The following is a 24,296-nucleotide window of genomic DNA, read 5'->3' on the forward strand; positions in this document are numbered from 1 at the left end:
GTCAGTGGCTCAAACCCACCAGCTATTCCACAGGAAAAAGATGTGGCAGTCTACTTTTGTAAAGGTTACAGCCTTGGGAACCCTATGAGGCAGTTCTACTCTGCCCTATAGGGTCGCTATGAGTTGGAACCAATTCGACCGCAACGGGTTTAGTTTTTGTTTTTCAAAAGGCTGTACACACGTGCAGTGCTGTGCCCATACCCAGGAAGGTCCTCAGAGGACTCCAATATCTTACTATTGATTGACCTTGAGGTCCTATGCAAGTAAGAAGTGAAGGCTAAGGCAGAGTCTTTATCTGCTGGAGCATGGAAGGTGTGCCCCAATAAAAACATGCCCCTTGGCAAAGAATGGAAGCTTTATTGGCTCAAGGTATTTAGGGAAATCTCTGACCAGTCATTAGTTGACCAGAAAGCAAACCAAGCAGAGATTTCAGTGTCTGTACCCTATAAAGAATATGTTGGTGTTGTTAGGTGCCGTCGAGTTGGTTCCAACTCATAGTGACCCTATGCACAACAGAATGAAATGCTGCGCGGTCCTGTGCCATCCTCACAATCGTTGTTATGCTTGAACCCATTGTTGCAGCCACTGTGTCAATCCATCTCATTAAGAGTCTTCTTCAATATAGGGAATATAGATTTTATGAAATCAGTTCTGCAAAGTTACCAAATAAACAGACAGCTGCAACAACAATAACATCAAACAGTAAAACCAACAAACCCTGTGAAGCACTGATTCCCAGAGGTGCTGTATTACCTATAATATATAGTATTTAAAATGTCCAGTTTTAACAACAACAAAAATATATATGAGACATATAAAGGAAAGGAGATATGTTCCATATACAGAAAAAAAGCAGCCAATAGGAACTATTCCTGAGGGATTCCAGATGTTGGACTTACCAGACAAAAGACTTTAAATCAGCCACTATAAATGTGTTGAAATAACTAATAGGAATCATTTCTAAAGAAATAAAGTATGAGAACGATGTCGCAACAAATAGAGAATATCAATAAAGAGATAGAAATTATGCAAAAGAACCAATTATAAATTCTGGATTGGAAAAGTATAATAAATTAAATACATAAATCACTAGAATGCCTCAACAAAAGATTTGAGATGACAAGAGAAAGAATCAGTGCACTTGAAAATAGGTCAATTCAGATTATCCATTCTGAGTAGCAGAAAGAAAGAAAAAAAATGAAGAAAAATGAACAGAGCCTCGGAGACCTGTGGGACACCATCGAACATACCAACATATGCATAATGGAAGTCCCAAAAAGAAAAGAGAGAGAGATAAGGAGGAAGAATGAATATTTGAAGAAGTAAAGAATGAAAACTTCCTAAATTTGATGAAAAAATTTAAATATCCAAGAAGCTCAAAGAAATCTATGCAGGATAAACTTAAAGTGATCCACACTTAGACACATCATCCTCAAACTGTCAAAAGACAAAGAAAATCTTGAAAGCAGTAAGACAAAAATGACTCTACACCTACAATGGCTCCTCCATAAGATTAACAACTGACTTCTCATCTGATTCCCTAGAGAACAGAAGGTAATGGGATGATATATTCAATATGTTGAAAGAAAAAGGCTGTCAATGAAAAATATTGTACACAGCAAAACTGTCCTCCAAAAATGAAGGATAAATGAAGACATTTCCAGATAAACAAAAACTGAGAAAATTGATCACTAGCATACCTGCCCAATAAGAAATACTAAAAGAGTCCTTCAGGCTGAAATGAAAGGACACTAGATGGTAACTTCAATCCTTACAAAGAAATAAAAAGCACCAATAAAGATAACCGCGTATAACAAATACCCAGACTAAGTATAAATGTATTTTCTTTGTAATTATTTTATTCTCATTTCAGATTTAAAAGAAAATAGTATAAGTTAATAATTATAAAACTGTTTAAAGGACTTCTGATGTGTAAAGATATAATTGGTATAACAATAACAACACTAAGGAGGGGGTAGGAAAAATATTTATTGGAGCAAAGTTTCTGAACATTATTGAAATTAAGTTGGTATGAATCCAAGTTATATTGTTTTAAATTAAGACACTAATTGTAATCTCCAAGGTAACTATTAACAGTCACCAATAGTTAATAAATAACTTTAAAAAACATATAGTAAAATAAACAAAGAGGGGATAAAAATGTTATACTAGAAAATAACTAACACAAAAGCGGCAGTAATGGAGAAATAGATGAACAAAGATATAAGACATGTAGAACACATATATCAAAATGTCAGATATAAATCCTACCTTATCAGAAATTACATTAAATGCAAATGCATTAAGCTCTGTATTAGTTTACTAGGACTACTGTAACAAATTAACACAAACGGGATGGCTTAAAATAATGAAAATTTATTCTTTCACATTTCTGGAGGTTAGAAGTCTAAAATCAAGATATTGGCAGGGCCATACTTTCCATACAGGCTCTAGAGGACAATTGGTCCCATACCTTTCTCTTAGCTTCTGGTGTTGCCAGCATTCCTTGGGGTTGCTTGGCTTGTAGGCACATCACTCCAATCTCTGCCTTCATCATTACATGGTGTTCTTCGTGTGTGTCTCTTCTCCTTTTCTTATAAGGACACCATTCATACTGGATTTAGGGTACACTGTACTGAATTCTTAATTGAGGTAGCTCAATTCTTAAGCTACTTAAGTTACTAGCTTAACTAATTACATCTGCAAAGACTCTATTTCCAAATAAGATCACAATCTGAGGTTCCAGGAAGGACAACCCAGTTTGCACTCCAATATAAAGGCAGAGAATAGCATAGTGGATGAAAAACAGATTGGATAAAAGTTTAAAAAGACAAACTTTTGATTAAAAGACACAAATAGGTTGAAATAAAAGGATGGAAAACATAGCATGCAAATAGCAACCAAAAGAACACTGCAGTGGCTATACTAATAACAAACACAAGCATAATTTAAGACAAGCATTGTTCCAGCCTAACAGCATGAGGAGCTCTATGGACCCACTCCCCAGAAAAACTGGTGAAAATTATAAAATAAACAAAAAACAACCATTTAAAGCCTCTGGTCCTAAGGGCATACAGCAAATGAGGAAACATCCATCCAAGGATATCTACTAACATTAAGTAAGCAAAGGGAAAGTCCATGGTATTTGAACCAAGACTGCACCTTCCCTCCCCTCTTTCAGCTCAGCAAGATGGAAACTCTAGACTACTGCAGACAAGAACACAGGGCTCTCTCTTCACCCAGCTTCCAGTGAGATGGCTGTCTTCTGGGGAAGGACAGTATTATCAAATTTCTCATCCTGCCCCAAGCTACCTGTTGCTAAAGCTAATTTCTGGGTGAGTGCAACCAAGAGGTGGAGGTACCCTTTTTCTACCCAACCCCACTTATGGGACAGAGATTTTACCTTGGGTACAATGCCACTGAGAATACTGGCATGTCAATCACCCTTGACTCAGCTTGCAGGCCATGGTCCCATACAAGGAGAGTCAAGCTTACAGGACCTAAGGCAACTGGATCCCCACCTAGTGATCAGCAACTAAAGTGAGGCTAGCAATCAGAGAGATGTGTGCACAGCTCCCATCCCCAGCTCCAAAGTCATAGCTCAGAGGTTTTTCCTGAGGGAAGAAGCAAGCCTTAAAACAGATAACTCCTGATTAGACAGATGCACACTGATGTTCACTGCAGCACTATTCACAATAGCAAAAAGATGGAAACAACTTAAACGCTCATCAACAGATAAATGGATAAACAAACTATGGTACATACACACAATGGAATACTACGCAACCATCAAGAACAATGATGAATCAATGTGAAACATCTCACAACACAGATGAATCTGGAGGGCATTATGCTGAGTGAAATAAGTCAGTCACAAAAGGACAAATATTGTATGAGACCACTATTATAAGAACTCAAGAAAAGGTTTACACACAGAAAAAAATATTCTTTGATGGTCACGAAGGTAGGGAGGGAGAGGGTGGGGAAATCACTAACAAGATAGAAGACAAGTCGCAACTTTGATAAAGGGAAAGACAACACACAGTATAGGGGAAGTTAGCACAACTGGACGAAAGCAAAAGCATAGAAGTTTCCTAGACACATCCAAACACTTTGCAGGACCAAGTTGCTGGGGGTGGGGGCTGGGGGTCATAGTCTTGCGGGACATCTAGGTCAATTGGCATAACATAGTTCTCAGAGAAAATGTTCTACATCCCACTATGGTGAGCAGCATCTGGGGTCTTAAAAGTTTGCGAGTGGCCATGTATTTGTCCCATCCCATGTGGCGCAAAGGAAAATGAAGAAAACCAAAGACACATGAACCACAGACTCCACCAGCCTGAGCCCAGAAGAACTAGATGTTGGCTGGCTACCACCACCAACCGCCCTGACAGGGAACACAACAGAAAGCCCTGGACAGAGTGGGAGAAAAATGTAGAACAGAATTCAAATTCATGAAAAAAGACCAGACTTACTGGTCTGACAGAGACTTGGAGGAACCCCCAAGACTATGGCCCCCAGACACTCTGCTAACTCAAAACTGAAACCACTCCTGAAGCCCACTTTTCAGACAAAGATTAGATAAGCCTATAAAACAAAAAATAACATACGCAAGGAACATGCTCCTTAGTTCAATGAAATATATGAAACCAAGTGGGAAACTGCTGTTCAAAAGCAAGACAAGAAGGCAGGAAGGGACAGGAACTGGACAATGGACACGAGAAACCCAGGGTGGAAAGGGGAAGCATGCTGTCACATTGTGGGGATTGCAACCAATGTCACAAAACAATATATGTACAAATTTTTGAATGAGAAATGAACTTGAGCTGTAAACTTTCACCAAAGCACAATAAAATTAAAACAAACAAACAGATAACTCCTAATCTCTTCCCAAAGAAACAGACTTAATTTGCAACAGAGCATACAGAAGTTCAAGATACAACTATACGTTGTATCAGGAAACACACTTTAGATTTCAAGATACAAATACTTTGAAAGAAAAAGGATGGAAAAAAGTATATTGTACAAAAATCAAACACAAGAAGCCTGAATGCCGATACTAATTTCAGACATAATAAACTTTAAAACAAACAAAAAAAGTTACTATAGATTAAAAGGGACATATAATAATGAATGTGCCAATCCTGCAGGAAGATATAGCAATTATAAACATATCTGCATCTAATAACAGAGCACTAAAATACATGAAGCAAAAACTGACAGAAAAGAAGGGAGAAATACACAATTCAATAATAATAGTGGGAGACTTCAATATCGTACTTCAATAATGTTTAGAACTAGGTAGAAGACAAATAAGGAAAACAGAAGACCTAAACAACATTATAAAACAACTAGACCTAACAGACGTCTATTAAACATGCCACCCAGCATCAGCAGAATACACATTTTTTTCTCATGAACATTATACAGGATAGACCACATGCTAGGCAATAAAACAAACCTCGATAAATTTAATATGAGTGAAACAATACAAAGTATGTTCTTGGACTACCTAAAAAACCAAACCCATTGTCATCGAGTCAATTCTGACTCATAGCGACTCTACAGAACAGAGTAGAACTGTCTCATAAGGTTTCCAAGGAGTGGCTAGTGGATTGGAACTGCCGACCTTTTGGTTGATAGCCAACTCTTAACTACTGCACCACCAGAGCTCCGTTCTTGGACTACAGTGGAGTTAAATTAGAAATCGATAACAAAAAGACACTTGGGAAACTCACAATTATGTGGAAATTAAACAGCACACTTCTAAATAATCAATGGATCAAGTGAAAAAATGAAGGGGAAATTAGAAAATATTTTGGGATGATTGAGTATGAAGAAGCAATATGCCAAAACTTATGGGATGCAGCTAAAGCAGTAGCTAGAGAGAAATTTATACTGTAAATATCTATTTTTTTTTTAAAAAAAAGTTCTCAAAACAATAACCTAACCTTTCCTGTTACAACACTGGAATAAGAAGAGCAAACTAAACCTAAGGCAAGAAGAAGAAAGGAAATAATAAAAATTAGAGCAGGGATTAATGAAATAGAGAATAGAATAATATAGAAAGTCAATAAAGCTTGTTCTTTGAAAAGATCAACAAAATTACAAACCTTTACCTAGACTGACCAAAAAAAAAAAGACAACTGAAATTACTAATAGTACATATAAAAGAGGGAATATCACCATTGCCCTTACAGAAATAAATAAGATTCTAAAGGAATACTATTATAACTGTATGCCAATAAATTAGAGAACACAGATAAATTGGACAAATTCCTAGAAAAACACAAACTACCAAAACTGACTCATGAAGAAATTGAAAATCTTCTTGACAAATAAAGAGATTTATCTAGTAATCAAACCCTACCCACAAAGAAAATTGCAAACCCAATTGGCTTTACTGGTGAATTCTAACAAACATTTAAAGTTAAAATTAATACCAACTTTTCACAAACTTTTGAGGAACAGAGTTTTTAATTCTTGTGAAATTCAGATTTCTGGATTTCATGGAGGCTGAGGTGACCCATCCAAGCTACCACCCTGAGATAATCTTTGAACCTTGAGCCTTTAGAAAACTGGCTTCCTAAAAGTAACCTTTAAGTCAAACAATACCAAAAAAACCAAACCCACTGCCATTGAGTTGATTCCGACTTATAGTGACTCCGTAGAGTTTCCAAGGCTGTAAATCTCTACAGAAGCAGACTGCCACGTTTCACCCACAGAGCCACTGCCGACCTCTCAGTTAGCAGTCGATTGCTTTAAGCACTGCACCAATTAGTAAAGAACGTTTGCCTTAGACATTGTGCTCTTTTAAAAAATCATCTATGTGCAGTTTCAACAACAGAAACTGCAAAGGTCAGACTACAGCTATGTTTTAGGGTAAGTCAGTAATTATCTGAATTATTCTTCAAGAGAATGCTGCATGCCCACAAGTTATTCTGGCCTTGTTTCCATGGAAATGTATGATTACTAGTGATAAGTATAAGAATCTGTAAAAGATTTTTCTTCTTGGGAACTTTTTTGACCCTCTAGTTGGAAATGTTGCTCCGATTGGTAAATCATATATTAAATAAACTTCAATCAACTTCTATTATTGGCTTAATATGATTTTTGTTTTAACATTTTTCAAAAAAATAGAAGAGAATATCTCTCACTTATTTTATGGGATCAGTAATACCCTGATGCCAAAATCACACAAAGACATCACTAGAAAGGAAAATTTTGAAGATGTTATCAGCTAATTCAACATGAGGTCATTACTGAAGTGGGGAGAGTCCATCCAATAATATTGGTGTCCTTATAAAAGGGAAGATACACAGAGACAAAGAAGAAAGACAGTCATGTGACCATGGAGGCAGAAATCAGCTGCCAGCCAAGGAATGTCACAGAACGCCAAGGATTTCCCGCCATCATCAGAAGCTAGGAGAGAGGCATGCAACAGACTCTCCCTCAGAGCCCTCAGAAGGAATGTATACAGCTGACACCCTGATTTTGGACTCATATCCTACACAACTGTGAAACAATAAGTTTCTCTTCCTGTAAGCCACCAAATTTCTGATATTTTGTTATGGCAAACCTACAAAAGTAATAAAATGAAGGAGTGGGATTTCTCCCAGGAATTCAAGGCTAGTTTTTAACATATAAAAATCAATTAATGTAATGTATCATATTAATAGAATAAAAAACAAAGATCACATGATAATCTCGATACAAAATTTATTTGAAAAAAATCTAACACACTTGAATTATAAAAAGCCCTTAACAACTTTGAAATAGAAGGAAAATAACTCATACTGATAAAGGGCATCTCTGAAGAACACACAGCTAACATACAATGGTGAGAAACAGGATCCTTTTCTATCCTACGATCAAGAACAAGATAAAGATGGCCAATCTTGCCACTTCTAGTCAACATCCAACTGGAGGTTCTAGCCAGGCAAATAAAGCAGGAAACGTAAGTAAAATGTATCCAGATTGGGAAGGAGGAAGTAAAACTATATTTGCAGATGACATGACCTCATATATAGAAAATCTTAAGGACTCTATTCTAAAACTATTAAAACTAATAAATGAGTTCAGAAATGTTGCAAGATAAAAGATCAAAGTACAAAAATCAACAGTATTTCTATACTCTTGCAATGAACAACCTGAAAATGAAATTAAGAAAATAATTCCATTTATAATACATTAAAAAGAATGAAATACTTAGGGATAAATCCTTCAGCTGTTCTGGAAAACAGTTTGGAGGTTCATCAAAAAGTTAAACTAGAACTACCATATGACTCAGCAATTTCACTCCGAGTTTTATACCCAAAAGACTTGAAAGCAGGGACTCAGGCTTGAACACCAATGTTCACTGCAGTATTATTCACAACAGCCAAAAGGTGGAAACAACATTTTTTATGTGCTTATCAACACATAACAACTCTGTTTATGTGTTCATAAACAGATGAATGGATAAACAAAATGCGGTATATCCATACAATAGAATATTATTTAGCCATAAGAGAAATGAATTTCTGATACATCCTACAACATGGATGAACCTGGAAAACAATATGCTGAACAAAATAAGTCAGACAGAAAAGGACAAAATATTGTGAGAAATATCTAAAATAGGCAAATGCATAGAGACAAAAGTTCATTAGTGGTTACCAGGGGCTGAGGGGACGGGGAAATGGGGAGTTATTACTTAAGTTTCTGTTTTCAGTAGTGAAAAACATTTGAAAATGAATAGTGGTTATGGTTGCATAGCACAGTGAATATAATTAATGCCACTGAATTGTAAAATTAAAAATAGTTAAAATGGCAAATATTTTGTTACATATACTTTACCACAATACATTCTTTTTAAATGTTTCTTGGACAACTGGATTGCCACATGCAAAGAATGAAGTTAGACCCTTACCTCACACTATGCCAACTAACTTATCTGGTACTCTACCAAACACCACTCTCCTCACAAGAAGTAATAATTTTAATTCCGTCTAAGATAAATCATCAAAAAATAAGATATTACCAAATCTGGGGGAAATATATAACTACAATATTCTCCCAACTCTTGGAACTTTGAGATTTTCCTTCTGCTTTAACACTAGAATGCAAGGCTAAGCATGTTTGATCTTGTTTTTCTCTGAAGAACTGCAGTCAGACATTTGGTTCATTTAAGGGCGTACGTCAATACCAGATTAATGTCACATATTCTGACATTTTTTGTTCCTTATACTCCAGTGTAACCCTTTAAGAATATTACAGTTCTCCCTCACATGGACATGAGAAACATAAAGTCACAAATGATTCTTTCAACAAAAGAATTTTTGTTTTCTCCACGATGATTCATATTGTTAATAAGAAAATGTAAAAATCTATGCACACAGTATTTAAAAGAACTGGAAATTTTCAAAAGCTAAAACATAATCATATGTATAACTTTCAGGTCTCAACTTAGATATTGTTCTGGGGATTTGATTTCTAAAGCTGGGGCAAGTATAGGTCATAATTTAAGCAGTATATAAGGTATCATCATCCATCTTCTTCCTCCACATACAAAATTGTAGGAATTTTAACAAATTCATTTAGTACACGTTTAGTACGAGTTATTTGTCTGGTACGTCCTTAAATGATGTCCAAGTATTTTGTTGTCTTTTCATCTCCAATCTTTTTTTTTTTTTTAAATCTCAAGATGGGCACATGTATATTGAACGTGCAGTACTAATTAACCATGATGCCCTAAGTAAAAGTGCATTTTCTGTTGAATCAATAGTTCAGTTGCGGATTTTAACAGATGGAATAAAATTAGAAATAAAAAGGCTACTATAAATTTAAAATAATGAAAGAGCACTGAATCTTAGCAAAGAAAAAGTTTGTAGACAAAATTTATAAATTTGAATGGATCAGTCAGCTTTATATAGATCAAATAGCATTTCAAGGAAAATTGTTTTACCTTCATTATTTGCTCATTTTTATCTGATGATGCTTATAAGTTTTTAAGAATGTCATTTCTCCTCAGAATCGTTCAGGTTGAAGAGATGAAGAAAATTACATATTTCGGTTAAGACTGGAGGTGGATAACTGCAATGAATTTACACTCAAACAATCACTTACTTGAAGTCCCCAGCAGTTTGGAAATGGCTTTTAACTTTGACAGTGATTTCTTTCCATTGATAACATGGAGTTTTGCATTTTATAATATCCTAAAGTAAAGAAAAAAAAAACTAAATCATAACAAGAAAAATGAATATCCTGAAGTATAAAATACAAACTTAAAAAAGTCTAAAGCTTTCCATTTAAATATTACACTGATACTAATTTATATAATTCCCCTTTTCCCACAAATATTGTACTGCTAAAATCTGAGTGGGAAAGGATAAAAACATGTTTTATCTGACCACTCATCCATAGTACTGTGCTTGTTAACTAAACTACTTGTCAAAATATTTTTCTTACAAATTAATTTCCTTAAAATCGATTTTGTTTACAACTGAACATGATTTTGCAGTTAAAATTAATCAATCATATACCTAATATATACGACATAAGAAAGAGGCAGCAGAGAGAGAGAGAGAAAATAAGCATGTTTATGAGTGTGCAAGAGCGTGGACTGCCTGTTCTTATAATTACCCAGTGGACTTCTGAGGCAGGCAGCCTCAGAGCCCAAACCTTCTAAGAGACACTTGCTCTGGCCTATCCTTCTACACTGAGCAGAATAAACTGCTCTTCTGAAATTGTCCTTGACAAATTAACCACAGAACCGGCCATAGATGGCCTCAACCTGCCTCTGAGTGCAGACTTAACAATGTCATGAATGAAAATCAACCTCTTCCCCTATCCTGGGGGATGGAACCCTTGTGTAAAGAAAATGCATAGTCATCACCAAGCTCTGAGAGCCTAGGTGAAAGTCGATCCTGAATATTCATGATTAATTTGCATTCCCTGGTCTGCTCTCTGCAAAAGCTCACCTCCCTAAGCTGCCTGCAAGCAAACTTGGAGGCAACAGCCCCAATTGCTCCTTTCCTTGCACAACAGAAAGAAAGGCATCTTTCTGATCCCCCACCTTGGCCGTTTGTTTATGGGCTGTAACAAGTCAAGCAGAGAAGAACCTGAGGTTTCCACCCAGCAACACTTCCATGAAGAAAAAATTACAAGGACTTCTACATTTTTAGACTGATCATATTCTTGCCTTGTTTTATTTCTCCATTATTATACAATCCACCTTCTCTGACTTAACACCCTGAGAGGGCAGATGGGGGAAATAAACAGGGACCACATTGGCTTCAGGAGTCGGTTTTTCTTCTTCAGAACCAGGTTAATGAAAGCTAAATTCAGCCATTTCTCTTAGCCACATGTAGCAAAGTTGTGTCGCGTTTCAAAGCATTTGTGAGAGAAGCTTAAGAAGTTTAAGTGTTGATGAACACTTAAACTTCTCAACCTTCTCACACAAATTATTCAGGAGACAGTTAAGAGATCATAACACACATCTCAGTGACAATGGAATTCCCACTTCCTGTCCTGGGTGTCATTATCTAATAAGCCCCTCGGTCAATGGGAGCTTCTCACTCATCTGGCCGCCATTCAACCCTCCCAGCATCGCTTTCTCTATTTCCCACTCTTGTCCCCGTCCACCTAAAATTCTTTATAATCCACAGGGGAATCTGGCAACATAACAAATTGACTTGTTCTTTTACCATACATCCATGGTAGAAAAAAAAATTTAGATATGGTAATGTCTACTAAACATTAACCATAATAATAATACAATCATTTTATACAGATTTCAAAATCCATCTCGCCACCCTTTGAGATATAAACACTTAGAACTCTTTCTGGAACATCATCACCTCTCAATAAATTCCAACCTTGACATTATCTTTATAATGGATTTGCTCCACAGGACATTCAAGATAAACTGAGAAATGTTCCTGTCAGAAATAGAAACGTATTCTTTGCTACACAAGCCAATAAGGCTTAATCCAAATAAAACAATATAAGACACAGGCCCAGGGACTCCTTTAACTTAAGTCACAGTCCCCATGGCAGAAGCGCATTTGAGTTTCTATGTGTATAGTGAATGGTTTCTTCATGAAAAGAACAAAAATAATTTTAACATGCTGACCATAAAGTAATACTCCATACAATTTCTTTCAACTTCTATTATAAAATTAGACACTTATTTCCAAGAAAGTATATTAGAGCAACATTGTGGAAGACATAGAAGCCAAGAATCATGTGCGTGTAAATATATGCCCTTCTGGTGTCTACACACACACATGATCTCAAGGAATGAGAGCTACCTAGAGATATAATTCAGACTATAACTGAGTTTGCAACACTCCATGGCCTGAGAAGAGCAGAAAATCCATACAAATATAGATAACATTTACTTACAATAGGTTTGAAATTGAGGACTTCTCCCCTCAGAGCAAAAGTCATCGTAGCGCCTCCAACTGTATTCTTAGGTTTTGAAATTAATAGCAGTGAAGCTTCAGCCGGATGGAGAAAGCGGCTGGTGAACTTCACAGTGATTTCAATTTGGTTCCTATTTAATAAAAGGTAACATACTTCAGTTTAAAAATACAATCAACAAGCATTTATTAAGACCTTGTGCCCAGTGTCTACATTATGTAATGTGTTCATTTCTACAAAATAAAAGGCTTTTGCAGATCTCAGGATGTCTACTATCTAGTTATTGTTGCCAGTTAAGACATCTTGATCCCTCCTGTAAAATATAAAGTTAACTTACAAATGTACACATAATCTACCAAACATTGGATTTTCTAACAGCTAGTCACAGAAAATCACATACGCATTTTTTGTGTGAAATTCATACGACATTCTGTGCTACTCTTTAGGCAAATTCTTAGTCATGTCACTGGTTTTTGCTCACATGGAGAAAAAGATAAGAAAGAATAAGAATTCAAAAAATATGTAAAGCATTGTTGAAAATAACATTCAAAGCTCAAATTCAAATAATACATTAGTAGCATGTTTTTATTAAAAATAAACTGTTAATTAAAAGAAGGACTAAAGAAAACATGCTCATCTTGCTTAATCTTTAACTTGGTAGTCTAAAATATAGTGTAATGGTAAAGAGTTTATGGACTTGGAGGAAATTTACTTACTAGCCTGCAGTGCATGGTACCCTGGTAACCCGGCATGACTCCACATAGACTACATATACATGGCTTAACTGCAGCTGATAAAAGTCTTGGCAGAAAGTGATCTTCCCTTAACAGAAGAGAACGGAGGCTCATGAAGAGCAACTAAAAGACCATTTCTCATTTGCCTCATTTCTCATTATCTCCCCTGAGAGATTGTCAGAAGACAGTTTCACATTGCCTCCTGGATTCTGATGAGGTATGAGGTTTGCTGCCTCACCCTCTTTAGGGTACTGCTGTTGTTGTTGTTGCTAGTTGTCACTAAGTGGATTCTGACTCATAGCAACCCCATGTATGCAAAATAGAACTGCTCCATCGAGTTTTCAAAGCTGTGACCTTTCAGAAGCAGATGTCCAGGCCTATCTTCTGAAGACACCTCTGGGTGAGTTTGAACTGCCAACCTTTCATCTAGTAGTGGAGAGCTTAACCATTTGTGCCACCCAGGAACACCTTAGGGTACAGCTACAGGCTGTACAGTTGCTTAGTTGCAGCATTAAATTGGCTCCTCAGCAACAGAGCATCCTACCATCCATGATGTAGTCATCAAACCCCTTTTGTTTCAGTGCTGTCCTGCACAAAGGACATGGGGATCTGGCACCTTTGACTACTCTTGCTTTCACTGTTTATATATAAGTAATACACTGTATGAACCTACAATGGCTTCACTGACTGCAACTTTCAGCCTTGCCTTGACACAGCTGTGGGTACTAGATCTCAGGGAAATCTGACCTTCGTTTTTACTCTGGCTTTTACCATTGTTAGCATTATATATCATAGCACAGTTATTCTCTTGTGCAGACTAACAACTACTGTCTTCTCTTAGGATGCGTAGATTTGGAAATAAACCAGTTGCCGCCAAGTCGATTCCGACTCATAGCGACTCTATAAGGAAAGAGGAGAACTGCCCCCACAGCATTCCCAAGGCTGTAAATCTTTACGGAAGCAGACTGCCACATCTTTCTCAAAGGAGCGGCTGGTGGGTTTGAACTACTGACTTTTTGGTTAGCAGCCGTGCACTTAACTGCTGCACCACAGTTGCCTCTACCTCATTAAAAAAAAAATCTCTATGATATTACATGTACTTTGTAAGCTACTTCAAGGTGGCTGTTGGAAAAGATAGAGAATAACTACATAACATATCCATGTCAGTGCCCATATGGCTCAATGACAATAATGAGGAAAAAAAGAAAAGAAACACAATGGTTTTCTAAGGCTGTCCTTTCACTTTTAGGACAGTCACTATATGGTTACAGCTAAATTTACGCATCGAGTTATATGCAGACATAAACATTTATTTATATGCTGGTGTAGCTGTTAATCTTATTTATATAAATGATATCTCTGGGAATTTAAATTTGAAGCTGGCAGAAAGAACCTCTGTTAATTGTGAATTGGACAAAATCTGTGGCAGTTATGTGGTACACATAGGTAGGAAATCATACAATATCTGATAATGATAAAGCTCAGGATTGCCTTTTTGTTAAAGAAGACAAAATATTTTCCAAGTCCAATTTGTAAAAGGAGCCCTGGTGGCACAGTGGTTAAGAGCTCAGCTGCTAACCAAAAGGTTGGCAGTTCGAATTCACCAGCCGCTCCCTGGAAACCCTATGGGGCAGTTCTACTCTGTCCTATAAGGTCGCTATGAGTTGGAATCCACTGGAAGGCAATGGGTTTGGTTTTTGGTTTATTTGTTAAAACCAAAGAACATGAAATTATTTCGCCTAGCTAAAGAGACACTTAAGGAACCATCTAACAATAATATTCAAGTCTACAAAAGAGAATGCATATAGAAAAGTAAATAATTGTTTTCCATATATATTGAGAATTATGCAGTCTTTTCTGTGAACCCTTCTCTGGTTTCACCAAGAACATTCAGGAGCTTATTCTTCCATGTTCTTCTAGTCGTGTGCACACATTACAATTAAAACAATTGCCAAATTATATCCTTATGTCTTTGCTTGTCTGGCCTACATATGTGTGTGTGTGTGTGTGTGTGTGTGTGTGTGTGTGTGTGTATAAAATTGAAGCATGAACTGGTTCCAATTTTCTGCTAAACAGAACCATAAGAGATAAACTAACAACTCATTTTTTTAATCTTTATGACCTACATGCATGCAAAGAAATTAAATTCATACATAAAAAGCAGCGGTTTTGTATTGTTAGAATTGCTTTAATACAATGGGCAAAGTACCTCAGAAAAACATGAATACCTATATCTGAATAGTGGTCTTTTCATTACATATCTATCAATTAAAAATATCCAAGTTACTCTTTTATAGGAATAATAAACATTAAATTTCTAGGTTTTATATGTTCAAGAAAGTAAAATCGAAAAAAAAAGTTACTTACTTTGGAGAAATGGTCACAACATTCCCTGTTTGGGAGAGTGAGAAGTCAGCAGCATCTCTTCCAATAATTGTAGCATTATACACTAAGTTTTTCAAGCTTGAATTTTTCAGTAGAACCTATGGAAGAAGGTATGAAATGCGATCATGAGTTTAAAAATTATAGAAGCGTAACAGTTCTTCTTTTTATCAAAGACAGTTTCCAGCAAGGAGATGGCAGATGAAAAAGCATGTGACCATCAAAGGTTTGAAGGTCAAAATTAGCAACTTCAACTTTGATTTTATTCTTATTGCATAGGGAAACCATTGGAGGATTTTAAACAGAGAACGTACATAATCTGATTCACAGAAAGGATACTACTATAGATGGTTTATGGAGAAAGTATCATAAGGAGTGTAGGTTTAAAAACAAAAGTCTAGGCTGGAGATGATGGTGGTCAGGTCTAGAAGCAGTCGTTTTGCTAGTGATTGGCTGTCCTATCCCTTGTCCCTTCCATCCCGAGCCAGAGATATAGAGAATATTAGAGAATGGGCTACTTCATTTCTAGTGAGAGTTTCTTGAAAAATTTGAGACTACAGGTGTTTATGTAAAATATAATGGAGATTAAAACACATATAACAGGAAAAATTCAAGGGTATTATGGAAAGTACTGAGTCAGAGGAGGGAAAAAACCTGGAAAAAGAGAGAAGATTGGATGATGTAGAGTGAAGAAAAGGTGCCTGGAATTTAGAAAGTCTAGAAATTGTAGTCATGGATAGGTGATGCCTAAAAAACTAATGCGATGTGTGGTTATAATAAATCGTGGGCAGTATGGTAGAGATGTACTGAAAGATTAAATTAACTACTTTTATAGTTCAATGGCAATTTTGGTAACTATCAGAACAAGCATGTTGTTGCTAAAGAGTTCCTGCCTTCAGCTTCCTCAAAGATTTGGGAATCTCAGGCTGCTCGCCAACTTATAGATACCAATTATAATGGAAGCAAGATCAGCCTAGTAGGTTTTCTTTTTCTTTAAATTTATGTATGTATGGATGTATTTCTGGTGTTCATTAAGAAAAACTAGTTGCTGTCGAGTTGATTCCAACTCATAGTGGTCCCATGTGTGTCAAAATAGAACTATGCTAGATAGAGTTTTCAATGGCTGATTTTTTTGGAAGTAGATCACCAGGCCTTTCTTCCGAGGTGCCTCTGGGTGAACTCAAATCTCCAAACTTTCGGTTAGTAGCTGAGTGCATTAACCATTTGCACTACCCAAGAACTCCAGTGTCTCTTAAGAGATCTGGTGATTTTAAGTCCGAGAGAGTGAATTTCCATTTTATGGAAGGAAATGTTGAAATCATAGTAGATTCACTACAAACTGTTATTGGTTAAAGTCCTGGAACTCCCATAATCATAACCAGCCCTGAGACCTTAGGGAAACCATTCAGTCTCATTAAATCTATGACAAAAAAGGTGGTGAATTCATCTGTGGTCAACTGTAAATTTTGTTTCAAACTTAATAAAAAGAAAATTCAGTTGCTTCAAAAACAAAAGAGTGTCAGAAAAATGTCACTGCACTATTTGATCGCTATGTTTTCTGCCGGTTCCAAAATTTTATGTATCTCTTAGTGGTGGCACAGTGATTAAGAGCTCAGTTGCTAACCAAAAGTTTAGCAGTTCGAATCTACCAGCCACTCCTTGGAAACCCTAGGGGGCAGTTTCACCGTGTCCTCTATGACACTCAACGGCAACGAGTTTACTAACAAAAATGGAAAGATATAAAATTAAATAAAAGGGATAATGCCTCAATATTTTCTAACAAAAAATCATAATAGAGATGCTTTCCTTTCTTTAAACTGAGCCCTTTATACTTTGAGACAAGAACCTGAGATTTTCTCAATTCTTAACTGAATCCTTATCCGCCATTAGTCAGACTGTCACAGAGGCTACAAAGTTATTTTATCAAAGAGGTCACAATTACCAATTACAGATCACTAGAACATAATTTTTGAACCAAATATGGGCAAGCTTTGCACTGAAAGTATAAACTTATCCCCCTCAAAAAATATGAGCAGGAATATATAACAACAGCCTGAGGAAAAGGAATAAACATAAATGTGACTGAAGGGTAAATTGCCTATTACACAGATATGATCATGTCAACTTATAGTGTTGAGAAAGAAGCATGGAGAGACCTATAGATGTGGTGCAAGGCTATGAAAACTAGCAGCAGGAACAGTCTTGTCTACATATAAGCTATTTAAAATTGCCAGAAAATATTTAATAAGTGTTAATAAGAAAAAATGGTTTGAAAAACAATGTACCTGACAAGATATTTCCCCACCAAAGAGAAAACTTACAAACATGGACATATTTATATAGAAATGTTATTAGGCACAGGACTCAGAAATTTGGTTTTCAATTTTTTCTGAAAAGTAAATAACACACTGTTACGCATTTAGTGGCTTCAATATATAAAAACATTCTGTGGGAATTAGGTGGACCTGGAGCACTTTTCATTATTACCTCCCTTTCTACATCCTCTTTGAACAAAATCCATCTGGGTGTGTGTAAACCGCTACCTAAAGGAAAGCTGAGAACATTCAAATAATAAGTTTCCACTTACAGTGTCAGTCCTTTCGTGAATGAAATTGATCTCAAGTGGCCTGGGAGGACTGGCCCTTCAAAAGAGCTTAACTTTCACTCTCCACCTTCCCAAATCCCATTAATTTCATGAATGTGAAAGCAGGGGTAATCATTTTCATTGCAGGTGGTGATTATTATGGACCAAAAGCTATTCCTTTCACTTTTCTAGACCTTAGGCTTAGAAGTAACAACCTTTGCTAAGGCTGATTGGATAGATAGCTAGATAGACAGACAGACAGACAGATGTTGTTGTTTTGTGCCGTCAAGTCAATTCCGACTCATAGTGACCCTACAGTGCAGAGTAGAACTGCACAATAGGATTTCCAAGGCTGTAATCTTTATAGAAACAGATTGCCATGTCTTTCTCCCACAGAGCAGCTAACCTTTCAATTAATAGCCCAGCGCTTAACCTGTGTCACCAGGGCTGAACAGATACATAGATAAACAGATGTTGTTAGTTGTCTTTGAGTTAGCTTTCACATGGCGACCTTATGTATAACAGTACAAAACATTGCCTGGTTCTGTGCCATCTTCATGATCATTAGTATGTTTGAATCCATTATTGTGGCTATACAAGCATCCTATTGCTCAAATCAAAAACCAAACCAGTTGTTATCAAGTAGATTCTGACTCATGGTGACCCTATGTGCTTTAGAGTAGAACTGTGCTCCACAGGGTTTTCAATGGCCATGACTTTTAGAAGTAGATTGCCAGGCCTTTCTTCTGAAGTGCCTCTGCATGGATTTGAACTGCCAACCTTTCAGTTGATAGCTGAGTGCTTAACTGTCTGTACCACCCAGGGACTCTTAATTTTGGGTTGTGAAAGAAATATCTAAAACTTCTCTTAAGTGCTTAACTCCACATGTATGTTGGCCCCAAAGGTCTCCATACCTGTCTTAGCACAGTGTCATGCAGACTACAATGAAAGGGCACCACCTTCTTGGGGAGGTATGTAGGAAGTCTTTCATACATGTAGACACAAAGCATGAGCATCAGAATTGGATTTGGGTCAAAGATGTCAGTGGCCTAGTTTCAAAGAAGAGAAATACAAATTAGAGCATATACTGATAAATTAAAATACATAAAAAGAGGTAAAACATAGTATATCGATTATTGAATTATTTTAAAACATTACTGATTGGCAATGACACCAAAACACAAAAATAACCTACAGCATATTGAGGTGAATGAGAAGATACTGGCCTAAGAGTTAAAAAATTAATTAGATGTGTTTTAAGTAGAAAACTGATCTCACGGCCTCAAAGACCCCATAAAAGCTAGTCAGAGCTCAGAGAAAATACTATGTACATCATCCCTGCCTTAAAGTAGCATATAAAGCAGTAGAAGAAAAACCACAGGAGGTGGCACTTGAGCTGTGCCATGAAGAATGCTAGGATTTTAAATAGGTTGTGTTTTGGGTGAGGAAAAGAATGTATTCTATCAGAAAGGCAAAGCACTATAAGGCAAGGAAATGAATATGAATAGTGTTTATTCAGGAAAGAAGTGAAATTTGTATTTTTCATAAGATAAGAGGAGGCAAGTAGTAGGTGATAAGACTAAGAAGTTCTGGGGCCAAGTGTGGAGGAGTTGGATGCCAGAGTGAGAGACTTGGTTTCTGAACAAGGAATACATGACAAGAGCAACAATTTAGGCAGAGTAGGCAAGGTTGGTAGGGAGGGGTACTTTTCCCAGGACAGACAAATTTATAAGAAGTAAGAAAATGTAACTGTAGTGATAAATAACATAAATTAGTGATGGTGGTTGGAATAGATTTGAGATAAAATCCAACATTACAGAAGAATAACAGCAGAGAAAATAAACACAACTGAAATGTAATTTGGAGTCAAAAAGTAGAGCCAGGAGCAGAAAAGGGAAGGGTTCTTTCTATCAGTTAATGTTATGCCTAAGATCTCTTAGAAAAGGGTGGAGGTACTGGAGTGGGGGAGATTCATATTAAGGAAGTATTCGGATTTCTGTGAGGCAGATCAAAAGACGTACAGACCACCACTAATAATCCAGCAACTCCGTTATTATGAATGTACAGGGGGCTCTCTGCACTTCCATGAAATGAATATCTGCCTGTCTTAATGGTACATACTCAAGCTAGCAACTGAAAATGATTTGGGTTTGGCCTCAGAAACACGAATAGTGTCAGAGCATAGGAGATCTAGTATGTTATGTGGAACTAATACATTTAACTGTGAAATTTGGCAGCAGTTACCAGGGAATAATGACAGCCTCTATATAATTCACTAATCCATACTTCCTCATACCCTCTTCTTCTTCTTTGGAAGAAGGAAAGGGTTTATTCTTTCTTGTTTGGGCAACTAGGCTTGCCAATGAAGGTGCCTAGGGAGGGTATTGTTTGTAAAGAATACGGGAGCTGCCCTGCCTCAGCAGGGTAGAAAGCTGCCTGCAAGTAAAATTTGAGGAAAATTGTGAAAAACACCTGGCCCCCAAAGTTTCTCATTAGTATTCTTTCTGTTGCCTCCCATTTCTTCAATAGAGAAAATATTAGGAAATAGACATAGTAAAGTTATTTCAGAGAAGAACAAAATCAAAATGAATTACAGAGTTTGATTCTCAGATTCACTTTTCAACCTTAAGCAGGTAAATCTCAAAGTGAAGAATCTGGGCCTGCTGGTCCCTGTGTGATGGGACAGCCTATGGGTCTGAACTGAAGAGGGTAGTTTCAGGTGATAGAAGATATATTTGTTGGGAGAAGGAGGAGCACTAGGGAAAGAACATTCTGGACTTAAGTCTGGGGTCAATAAAAGTCTTTAGAGCCTTTTTTTAGTGAATATGAATTAAAATAATATAGGTAACAACTTGTTTCAAAAACTATTCTTTGAAAAACATATAATAAGATGACAATGTAGTAATTTGGTAAATGAAAAAATGTTTATCTCAAAGGAAAATATATTTGATATTTATGACAATTCAGTATGAAACCAGACAAAACTCTTCAAACAAAAGAGTATTCAGAACTTTCCTTATGATACATTTCAATGAAAATAAATTACACTTGGGTCACTCCTTAGTTTAAAAAGCTAAGTGTTTTTAAAATCAGTCAGGTGTCTTTAAAAAAGTTTCATGTGAAACATCTTTCAACATCATAATCATTCTCAATATACATCTAACCAAAACAGAAAGAAGAACTTTGATTTATTGGGCTTCATTTTTTAAGTTAGTGTTTTCCTACTGGACTAGTAGAAGACAGGAATTAAACAACAACAAAATAAGAATAAAAATCCCATAATAGAAAGAATGCTGGGGTAGAAATCTGGTGAACTAGATTCATGTCCTGCTACTTACAGGACTAAATGAATTGGGCTCCCTAGGTCTCAATTTCCTTATCAGTAACAAGAAAAGGTGAGATGATCCTGCACTCAATGGTGAATTTAATATGCTCTGACTTCATATATAAAAAACATATATATGAAAGACTTTATATATCACCATCTTTCACAGCAGATCCCAACTATAATTAGCAATATCCACTGACATACTATAATCCTAGAGAGGATGATGCTGATTGCCTTCCCAATTGCCACTTTCTCCTTTATTCTTTACTAAGAATTCCACTTTTGTGGGTGTTTCATTCCCTTTACCAAAGATTGGTTTAGCCAAAAGCATGAGATGCAATTTTGGTCAATGAGCTGCGATGGAAATCTGCTGTAGGGCTATTGGGAAAGGTTTGCTTCCTGGGAAAAGAGAAACACAAGGAGGGATGACACTAAACTAGCCTCAGGAATAGCTAGCTGAATGAAGGTGTTATGTGAGAACTTCAGCAGCCATTTTAGGGCTGTGAGTGTACATGCCTAAAATAAAGCCACCAGGCTAAGAATGGCTGAGCAAAAATGAAACTCTGATAACTTTGTTGAGAAACCTTTCACCACCTAATTCCATCTATGTAAAATATTAAATTTCCTTAATTTTAAACCACTTCTACTCATGTATTCTGTTATTTAAGGCTAAAAGAATTCTAGGTGACAAATACAAAAACAAACAAACAAACAAAAAAGTAAGGGTAAATTAGATTATCTATTCACCCTTAGCTCTCTTCATTACTCAGCTTATTATGCATAGTACAACATCCATAAATATTCATTACATTTATTTTTATATCTGTTTCACTGCATGAGGGAATAAAACATACATTCTAGACTGTGTCAAAAAAGGTCCCACAACTTTTTGCTTTAAATAAAAAAGCATGCCATGAAAAGAATATATATTAACTGTATATTCCAGGGGCTAGGGTTCTACAACAGGACACAACATTGATACAGCAATTGTTTCAGCTGATTCTTCAGTTGCAATGGAAGACATTAAGAAAGAAGAAATGTAAACATTAATAAACAAGTATACTGCTGAATTGCACAGTATATAAATGTAGGCCAACATTAAGCATCATTATTAATTAACCATGGGGAAGTTAATTAAGGGTGTCATTTTCAAAATCACTCTACCATTTAAAGTCGTTAGTAAATCTTTGATGATAAAAAAAGGGCATTGGAACTGGCTAGTAAAAGTTTGGTAATTGTCTGCTAAGTTAACTGCCAATTTGTCCATGCATCTAATCTTGGACATCATCTTTATATTTTTACTAAACAAATTACTATTTTTTGGCTACAGAATAAAATAAAAATATCTGAAGTCAATATATCTGAGAAAACTAAAAAGCAAAGGAGAGAATCACAAAGTATGATGAATTATATTTTTTAAACAAAGATATTTTAGGTTTCTTGTGAACACCTACCTAACTCTCAAGGTCCCACGTAAACACTAACTGGACCACGCAATACTTCCTGGTTCCTTTATCAGAGTGTCTTCTTGTCCCTTTGCATCCCATAACACACTGTTTCTATGTCTATTGTGGCATTCACCATCTGCCTTGCATCAGTCCTCTTTTCACGTATTTGACTTTATTAGTTTGTAAGATATTTGAAGGCATGAGTGTGGGTTAATCATATATGTTACCTTTCAGGTCCTATCCAGTGTCTTTCACAGAGAAGGGTCAATAATTTGTGGAATTAATGGGAATTGTAATGTGGCTATTTTTCCAAACCAAAATCTTTTATTATTGTTTCTCCTGAAATCTCTACTACTATAAAGTAATAGTCTGACCAAAATCATTAAAGTTACTCTTCAACTCAACCAACATGAAGAATGTAAATTCTAGGCCTGGGACAAAGTGATGCCAATATGGAAGTTAGTTTAAGGCAAGGAAAAAAGTAAGCAATTATGAACTACCATTTCTCCAACAAGTAGAAGGACCCATCATATACCAAGTCATATTTGAACACTATCATTGTAAATCTCTCTGAATAACAAGCTTGAAAACCTAGAGTTAGTTTTAATGGCCCTTCTCCTGTGTCTTTCTTTTGTAACTGGTCACCAGGTCCCAGTAAACATCCTGATTTTTCCTACATCAGCCCATTACTTTCAGTCCCCACTGCAATGATCTCAGTAGAGATAGTTATTACTTTCCTACTTGAACAATTAAAATAGCATCTTCATTATTCTGTTACTATCTCCACTCCCTTTCATCCCAATCTTCCTGACCACTGTTTTAAGAGTAAACACCTTTATACCTGTAATGCCCACATGGTAAGCTCTTGACTTTTTATGGTGATATCCAGGAACCCAACATATGCCTAGTCTATTTTTTTCTAACCCAAACCTCTCACTAGGATTACTTTTTTATTATACACAGTAGGGTATACATAATTACACAGTTTTTAAATCTAGTAGATTTCTATAGAGCCATATTTCTTTTTTTTAATTTAATTTAATTTTATTGTTGTACTTTAAGAGAAAGTGTACAATTCAAGTTAGTATCTCATATAAAAATTTATACATATATTGTTATGTGACACTAATTGCTCTCCCTATACTGTGAAAGCACACACCTCCACTCCACCCCAGATTTCCCTGTGTCCATTCAACCAGCTCCTGACCCTCTCTGCCTTCTCATCTCACCTCCAGGCAGGAGCTGCCCATTTAGTCTCATGTATCTACTTGAGCTAAGAAGCACACTATTCACGAGTATCATTTTATGTCCCATAGTCCAGTCTAATCTTTGACTGAAGAGTTGACCTCAGGAATGGTTTTAGTGCTGGGTTGACAGAGAGTCCAGAGGCCATGCTTTCTGGGGTTCCTCCAGTC

General features: G+C 36.3%; 1 protein-coding gene across 1 annotated transcript in view; it reads right to left on the reverse strand.

The window, feature by feature from the left end:
• CFAP47 (cilia and flagella associated protein 47) overlaps nucleotides 1-24,296 on the reverse strand; it is a 431,188-nt gene that overhangs the window by 217,646 nt on the left and 189,246 nt on the right. Inside the window, exons 36-39 of the mRNA XM_023740562.1 lie at nucleotides 19,020-19,154; nucleotides 15,507-15,622; nucleotides 12,388-12,538; nucleotides 10,108-10,196 (exon numbers count right to left, since the gene is read on the reverse strand). Of these exons, the coding sequence (XP_023596330.1) occupies nucleotides 10,108-10,196; nucleotides 12,388-12,538; nucleotides 15,507-15,622; nucleotides 19,020-19,154 (491 nt within the window). The remainder of the gene's footprint in view (nucleotides 1-10,107; nucleotides 10,197-12,387; nucleotides 12,539-15,506; nucleotides 15,623-19,019; nucleotides 19,155-24,296) is intronic.

This window comes from Trichechus manatus, unplaced genomic scaffold, assembly GCF_000243295.1.
Source record: "Trichechus manatus latirostris isolate Lorelei unplaced genomic scaffold, TriManLat1.0 scaffold00159, whole genome shotgun sequence".
NCBI classification, from domain to species: Eukaryota; Metazoa; Chordata; class Mammalia; order Sirenia; family Trichechidae; genus Trichechus; species Trichechus manatus.